Source organism: Perognathus longimembris, chromosome 5, assembly GCF_023159225.1.
Source record: "Perognathus longimembris pacificus isolate PPM17 chromosome 5, ASM2315922v1, whole genome shotgun sequence".
NCBI classification, from domain to species: domain Eukaryota; kingdom Metazoa; phylum Chordata; class Mammalia; order Rodentia; family Heteromyidae; genus Perognathus; species Perognathus longimembris.
The window spans coordinates 84,733,441-84,741,435 of NC_063165.1; the positions used below are offsets into that span (position 1 = coordinate 84,733,441).

The following is a 7,995-nucleotide window of genomic DNA, read 5'->3' on the forward strand; positions in this document are numbered from 1 at the left end:
AAATGTTGGCAATTATCTACGAGCTACTTGACTCCAATTTTATATCTGAGTAAACAGAGGCTAGGAGATGCTAATTAGTAGCCAAGCTGGGACTATCATCATCTCCAACATGTTCTTCTTTGCTCTCTATTTGTCAACCTTCCCATAGTACGAAGTTTCTGAAGATTCCTTCTTTCAAAACATGTTGAATTTGTACAACTTCTCTGCTAAGGTGATGGCTGACCAGCTCCGCAAGCCTCCCAGCCGTGACCAGTGAGAGCAGAAGGCCCCAGATTGGAGGGCATCAAGGGGAAGGGAGGGGCGAAAGGGGAAGGGAGGGACGGCCCAGGGCTTTGGAGGAAGCAGGGCACCGTTGCCCTGCTGGGGGGGGGGGGGAGCATGAGGGAAATGGAAAACCCCAGCCTCCGTCCGCCTCTTCCTCCCAGGTGGAGCATGACCCCCCAGACAGTGAATGCCTACTACCTTCCAACCAAGAACGAAATCGTCTTCCCTGCTGGCATCCTGCAGGCCCCTTTCTATGCCCGCCACCACCCCAAGTGTGTCTGAGGCAGGAGGGGCTGGGTGTCAGGGCCTGGGCCTGTGGGTGAGCCGGGAGCCCAAGTTGAAGGGGGAGGGATATGCAAGTCCCCTGCTGTGTCCTCACTCGGCATTCCTCACCTACCAGGGCCCTGAACTTTGGTGGCATTGGCGTGGTCATGGGCCATGAGTTGACACATGCCTTTGATGACCAAGGTAGGGGCCCATGGAGTCGTCTCCCCCAGCCTAGAATTCCCAGTGGCTCCTGCAGGGCCTTGGGATGTTGGGGGCAGGCCCCAAGGGGCTCTCGGGGCCTGGAGTCTGCGGACCAGGACTGGTGGGTGCGCTCTTGCCCCCCAAGAGGAGAGCTAGCACCTGGGTGGGGTGCAAAGGTGAGTTTTCCTCAGGGCGGGAGTACGACAAGGAAGGAAACCTGCGGCCCTGGTGGCAGAATGAGTCCCTAGCAGCCTTCCGGAACCACACAGCCTGCATGGAGGAACAGTACAACCGGTACCAGGTCAATGGGGAGAGGCTCAATGGCCGCCAGACGCTGGGGGAGAACATCGCTGACAACGGGGGGCTTCAGGCTGCTTACAACGTGAGTGGCCCGGTGGGCCTCCTGTGGCGGGGCCCGCGGGGGGCGGGTGGGGGGGGGACGGGGCGGTGCGCTGCCCACGCTCTCCCTCCCCCAGGCCTACGAAGCCTGGCTGAGGAAGCACGGGGAAGAGCAGCAGCTGCCCGCCGTGGGGCTCACCAACCACCAACTCTTCTTTGTGGGATTTGCCCAGGTACCGCCCCCAGGAGGAATTGGGGTGTGCCTCCTCTCCACGCCCCGGCGGGGCAGGAAAGGGGCTGGGAAATGGGGTTGGAGTTGGGGTGGGGAAGGCCTTGCGCCCAGGGCCTAGGGAAGCAGCGTGGGGAGGAGACCCCAGAATGACTGCCCGCTTGGGCGGGGGTGGGGGTGGGGGTGGCAGCCCGTGCGGGTCCTCTCCTTCTGAGGCAGTATGAGAGAGGTAGAAACCGAAGCCTGGGGGTACAGAGTGGCCTCGTAGGCCCGCCCAGGAAGGAGGCGAGTGCTCGAGAGAGGCCCCAAGCGGGCCTTCTTTAGGCACCTTGCACTGTAGCAGGGACTTGGAAGGATAGTGTTTCTCTCGGCCTTGTCCACACTGACCATCAGGACTAGGAGGGAGGAAACGTTCCTCTCCTTGGAGCGAGAGGCTGGCTAAACCCCGTCATGACTCCGGAGGCCTCCTGGGTGGAGGGGCTGGGCCCATGGTGGTTCGTGTCCTGGACATGGCTCTGCCCTAGCCCAGGCTATGGCCCAGCTGCACACCAGACCCCCTATGTTGCCATGTCTGTCCTGGCCCGCAGGTGTGGTGCTCAGTCCGCACACCAGAGAGCTCTCACGAGGGGCTGGTGACTGACCCCCACAGCCCTGCTCGCTTCCGAGTGCTGGGCACGCTCTCCAACTCCCGAGACTTCCTCCGGCACTTCGGCTGCCCTGCCGGCTCCCCCATGAACCCAGGGCAGCTGTGCGAGGTGTGGTAGACCTGGGAAGAAATGGCCGGCTAGTGCCAGGGCCCGGGACTTGGAGGTTAGGAAAAGCAAGGAGAAGCTGGGCTGGGTCCAGCCCCATCATAACCCTAGGTGACAAGAGTAGTCCCCCATCCACCACCACATTGTGCCTCTGCTTTGGGAGTGACCCTGCCTCCAGCAGAGCCCCCGCCATTCACTGTGACATCTTTCCATGTCACCCTGCCTGGAGACGTAGATGTGGGTACCAGTTCCCTAAAGGAAGGAGTCTAGTCTGGCTCTTTGGGCCCCAAGCTTAACGAGCTTGCGGGCTGCAGGTTCTGATGGGCCTGGGACTGTGTCATCCAGCTGCTCCCCAGGTTTGCTCTGCCTGGGTTGGAATGGGCTCAGTTCCTTCAGCCCTAACCCGCGGGGGGGGGGGGGGTCTCCCCGTCTCTGTGTGCTGCTGCTCCTAGTTCTGCTGCTCAGTAGGCAAATGGCTGTGCTTGGCTCTTAGCTGGCGGAAGGCCATGGGCTTCGTCTTCCTGACGCCCCATTTCACTGCGGTGAGAGGGGAGGCTGGTTTCTATATTTCAGGATACAAGTCGTAAGGGGTAACGGATTGTCCCTGAACCAAACAGGAAGGCAGAAGGACAGAGGGAAGGACAGAGTATATTTTTACAGGGAAGAGGGTGGGGAGGGTGTGGTCTCAGCCCTGTAGGACCGTGTGCCAATAAATAGACCCGCATCAGTCAGCCTGTCTCTTCCTTCAGTCCTGTTTTCATTTATTCATTTACTCATCCCACCAATGTCTTATTGAGAAGCTACTATGTGTCCAGCATTCTTCCAGACACTCATTTACTCATCAGAGCCAGGGGACCATCTGAAGCCCTGCAAAGGTAGATAAAGAGGTAGAGTGTAAAGGAATGGGTGTTGTTCAGTCTGGGTGGGCAGAGTACATTCTCTGCTCTACTGCTGCAAGGATTTGTTACTTATTATTTATTTTTTTGCCAGTCCTTGGGCTTGGACTCAGAGCACTGTCCCTGGCTTCTTTTTTGCTCAAGGCTAGCACTCTGCCACTTGAGCCACAGCACCACTTCTGGCCGTTTTCTATATATGTGGTGCTGAGGAATTGAACCCAGGGCTTCATGTATACGAGGCAAACACTCTTGCCACTAGGCCATATTCCCAGCCCTTGCTGAAAGGATTTGTAGCTCTCCTCCACTGGTACATGGAGCTGGCCTAACACTGAGTATGAGTAAAGTCTGGATCAGATCAACTTAGAAGATGGGTGGTTCTTACCTTGCCGTGGAGGGAAGCCCTGGAGCTTAGAACATGAGACTCTGGGGGTTGGAGGTGTGGCTCAGTTGGAAGAGCCCTAGTCAAGTACTGAGTTCAAACCTCTGCTTGCAGCTAAAACAGGTGTTTCTCCAAGATTTAAAGGATCAGAGTTTCAGGGAGTTAGTCATTTCGCACCCCCCCCCCCCCAAACACACACATACACACACAGGACTACCAAATGTCAGGCACAAAAACTGCAAATATGGCCTACACACTACAGTGGGCAAGGGAAAAAGAATGTTTAATCAAAAAAAAAAACCCAAAACAGGCACCTATGGAATAAAGGGATCCAAAGATTTAAGTATTTTTACCTTAAAGGGATCCAAAGATTTAAGTATTTTTACCTTTTTATTGTTGCTGTTGATCTTTGTCCTTACAATATTCAGGAGTGACAAAGAAAAACTGCACTATAGGAGAATGGGAGGATTGAAACATGGTTGTTTTCATTTTCTATCTTCTGTATAGATCTACAAGGAAATGTTTTTTTGCTAGTCCTCAGGCTTGAACTCAGGGGCTGAGCACTGTCCCTGGCTTCCTTTTGCTCAAGGCTAGCTCTCTACCCTTAAGCCTCATTCCCAGCCCTAGGAAATGTTTTATAATTCAGTTTCACTACTAAGATACAGTCCTCGACAGCTGGTAGTTTAGAGAATACTGTTGAGTGTTGCTTGCTTGCATGTTAGCAACAAAGCCCTTTGGAGGGTCCCAGAAACCCGAGATTACACACGTTTTGGAGGCGTTTTGAGTATCCCAGCAAGAGCTACGAGTATCCCAGCAAGAGCTACGAGAGCATCTGTGTAGACAGAGCTATGTGGCAGGCTGACTTCCGGTCTCATTGCTCTGGAAGTCTGAGCTCACAGCCCCCAGCCCTCTGGTCATGGGCTGGGGCATCTGTTGCCTAGGGAACTACAGGCAGCACGGCATACCCGCGGGGCCCCTTCAGGTAGGAAAGCAAGGGTTTTATTCTAAAGCAGGATACAACGATTGAAGAAAAAACAACAGGCACCTCGGCTAGGTGCATCATATCTTTATTCATTCATCCATTTAATAATTTATACATTCATAAATTTACTTGTTAAGAACACATTCGTCACCTACAGTGTGTCAGAGGCTGGAGATAGGAAGGTGACTAATGGTTTCTTAGGTGACCCTTCTACTTTTACCTGCATGTGCTCACCCAGTGTTCATGACAACCATGTTCTATAAGGGCTCTCACTTTTTACAGATGTTACCCTCACCTGCAGTCAGAGATCCAATTGAAATTAAGTGTCTGATAATTGTATATGCTTGAATTGGTTCCCTAACCTCTATGACCCTCAACTTCTTCGTCAGCAACAGTGGAAAGAGTCTAATCTCGCTCTCTCTCTAAAGTTCAGTGCTCCCCAAGGTGCGAGTAGAGGTGAGTTTGTCATGTTTGTAAAGGGAAGAGTGAGGGATTATCATGATCGTTTCTGAGGTCCTTGGTCCCTTCGTGATGTCACTAGCATGTGTCCCACAGCCGATATTCTGGCCTAGTTTTTCAGGGGATCAGACTGTCCCCATAAAGTGTTGTGCAGAGAGAGGGTCATGTCATATTATCTGCAAAGGAAAGGTAACAAGAGGAAGCAACCAGACTCAGAAAGGCCAGGCCTTCTGTATCTCTACTGCCAGGGGAACACACGGCCTGAGCCTCTTAAAGCACAACTTCAGGGTGGGTGGCAAGGTTTGCTGGAAGGAGAAGAGCTTTCACCAGGTTCTGACTCACATCCCATAGCTATAACACCAGGCAGGCTTCACTGGTCTGCAAAATTAGTAGATCTCTGGGAACTATTTAACTTGAAGGTTTTAAAAAGTGAATTCAAGTCAGGTTTGGTATTGCATGCCTAAAATCTAAAAGACTGAGGCAGGAAGATTCTGAGTTTGAGGCCAGCCTGGGCAACCTACCAAGACCCTGTCTCAAAATGAAATAAAAAGAGATTAGCCAAGGAGTTTAATCTGAATTGATTCTAATGGCAGTTTTGTGTAGGCCAGAAGAAACCAGTTATTTAACTGGCCTAATTTTATTCTCTACTTTGATTGTAAGCTAGAATGGAAATAAAGGGATTTACAGGGGGGAAAAGACAGAAAAAAAAAAGAGATGGGATATTACCTAGTGATAGAATTCTTGCCTAGCATATACAAGACTCAGGGTTCAATCCTCCATATTGTAATAAATATAATATGGCCTAGTGGCAAGAGTGCTTGCAGCTAGCAAGTACGCTTGTCATCCTAGCTACTCAGGACACTGAGATCTGAGGATCACAGTTCAAAGCCAACCCAGGCAGTAAAGCCTGTGAGACTCTTATCTGTGATTAACTGAGAGAGAGAGAGAGAGAGAGAGAGAGAGAGAGAGAGAGAGAGAGAGAGAGAGAGAGAGAGAGAATGCCCAGGCTCTGTGTTCAAGCCCCAGGACTGCTCCCCTCCCCATGAAGTTCGTGTTTTCAGAAAAGGTCAATGTGTCAAGTAAAAATAAGTATTAGCTATCATTTACTGTTCCCCTACTTTGCTTAAGCCTGTGCTAAGCCTTTAAAAAATATCATCTCATTAAATGTCCACAATTTTTAAGGTTTTATCATCGTCTCTGCAAGCGGAGAAAGTGTGGGAGAAATTTTTACAGTACTCCCAATGTCAGACCACAGACGTTGCATGAATGAACGTCACGGTTGTTGAGTGCAGAGGCTCTTAATCACCACCCCATAAGTTTCTAAGTCATGACAGAGTTTCGACTCCAACGCAGCACCTGTCTTCTGGGTCAACCCATCATGTTCTGAGTGGACTATCCTCACCACCAGCATCAGCAGGTGCATTCCCATACTAGGCAGCTCCCCTGGGCCAGGTACCTGGGATCCCCGGGCAGCCGCAGGAAACCTGTGCACACACTGGGCCAAAGGGAAAGCAGGGAGCAACTGTGTGCTGAGCACTCTGCAGATGCGTGGTTCCTGAGGTAAGGCAAGGTGAACCTCAGGTAACAGGTGTAACCTTCACCCCGTAAAGCTAATGAATATGCATCTGTGATATGTTCTGGTGTATTGAGGCAGAAGGGGAAATAAAGGACTGTGCTCCTAGATACATGGCAGTAATTATTGGTAAACAGCTGGGCCGTCTCCTATGCTATTCTACCGGGAAGTCTGACTGATTCCCATCCGTGGAAAAGTAACGTGGTAGAACTGTGGAAATGTGAGGCCGAAAGGGAGTCCTTCACAAAAATAAGCACAGTATTTGTGGGCTTATCATGATTCACAACTGGGAAAATCCTGCCAGTTCTACGATTCCCAGTTCTGAGCTTCAAAGTAAGCCCCTAAACACTACATAATGCACACATGGTACGTATATACATATATGTACACACATATATACACATATGTGTGACATGAAGATGAATGCAAAGTCATTTAAGTCACTTGGCATCATCCTACCACAGGCTAGGCATCCGGCTGGGCACTGCTGAATAGAGCATGAAGGTGAATAAAACACAGTTTCTTGTCCTCCGTGATCTCAGAGCATAGAAAGGGAAATGCATGTGCCAAGTGTGGTGGGAACACATGGAAAAAATGAACAAGCTGAAAGGTAGGGTAGAAAAAGCATCCTTGACAGGTAGCATTGAGCTGGAGCTCCAAAGATGGGAGAATTCCCTAGCTATAAACAGTGAAGGTCATTATCTAGTGAAAAGACCAGCTTAGAGGAGCAGAGCATGTAAAATGTTTAATTTGGTCAAAGGGAGTAAATGAAAAAGGACATAACGGAGAATGCCACTCTGGAGAGAACAGGGGCACAAGAGCTGAAAACGGGGAACTGTAACAGCTGTTGTCAGTTCTGGAAGTTAACAGTAAAATAAAACCACCATGAAGTAATCCAGCTGTTTGAAAAATATCAATACAAGAAAGTGGCAACCCAATGGGGACAGTGCGATGCTAGCTAGTTTTGTGTGCTTCCAGGAGCAAATGAATGTTTGCATACGTGATGGATTTGAGTCACATGGTTTTCAGATGGGAAAAGCCATCCATAGAATATATACTTCATCTCAGACAGTGTTTAGGTGGGAGGGAAAGGTGACAGGCATATGGATGCAAATGGAAGGAAGGAAATAGGAAGGGGCAGGTAAAGGGTTGGCTTCTGACTGGACAGCAATCTGGCGACAAGGTTGGGAGCTTGACCAAATGATACGAAGGAGTGCTTCTGGGAGGATAGTTTGGCTGAAATGAAGCTTGAGGCAGGACATTTAACTTATATTGAAGGGCCTAGAAAATAACTGCCAGACATTTGCATTTGGCTAGAGTCTTGGTAACTTGAATACTTGGAGGCGAAAGGTGGTACACTGATTAATTCAGCCCGGTAGGTATTTGCGAAGATGGCAACTTCCTTTCTTTTTAGTTGTCAGGCACTTTTATATACATTTATATAAATTACATACATTTTATATACATAAAATAACTTGCAAGAGATTTAAATTTTGCAGAAGCTGAAACTGCCTGAGTCAGAACTTAGTTTTAATATCAGATCTATCTCTAAAGCCTGAACTCTGATTCTCACTGCTTTTTTGGGGGGGGGGGGGTCGGATGTGGGGCTTGAACTCAGGCCAGGGTGCTGTCTCTGAACCTCTTTGTACTCAAG

The 7,995-nt window shown here is 50.0% G+C and overlaps 1 protein-coding gene across 2 annotated transcripts in view; it reads left to right on the forward strand.

The window, feature by feature from the left end:
* Positions 1–2,800, forward strand: part of Ece2 (endothelin converting enzyme 2) — a 39,201-nt gene extending 36,401 nt beyond the window's left edge. For both annotated transcript variants that reach the window (XM_048347248.1, XM_048347249.1), the window contains 6 exons: positions 149–252; positions 426–536; positions 665–732; positions 924–1,114; positions 1,209–1,304; positions 1,888–2,800. In XM_048347248.1, the coding sequence (XP_048203205.1) occupies positions 149–252; positions 426–536; positions 665–732; positions 924–1,114; positions 1,209–1,304; positions 1,888–2,064 (747 nt within the window). In that variant the 3' untranslated portion in view covers positions 2,065–2,800. The remainder of the gene's footprint in view (positions 1–148; positions 253–425; positions 537–664; positions 733–923; positions 1,115–1,208; positions 1,305–1,887) is intronic.
* Positions 2,801–7,995: the final 5,195 nt, after the last annotated feature.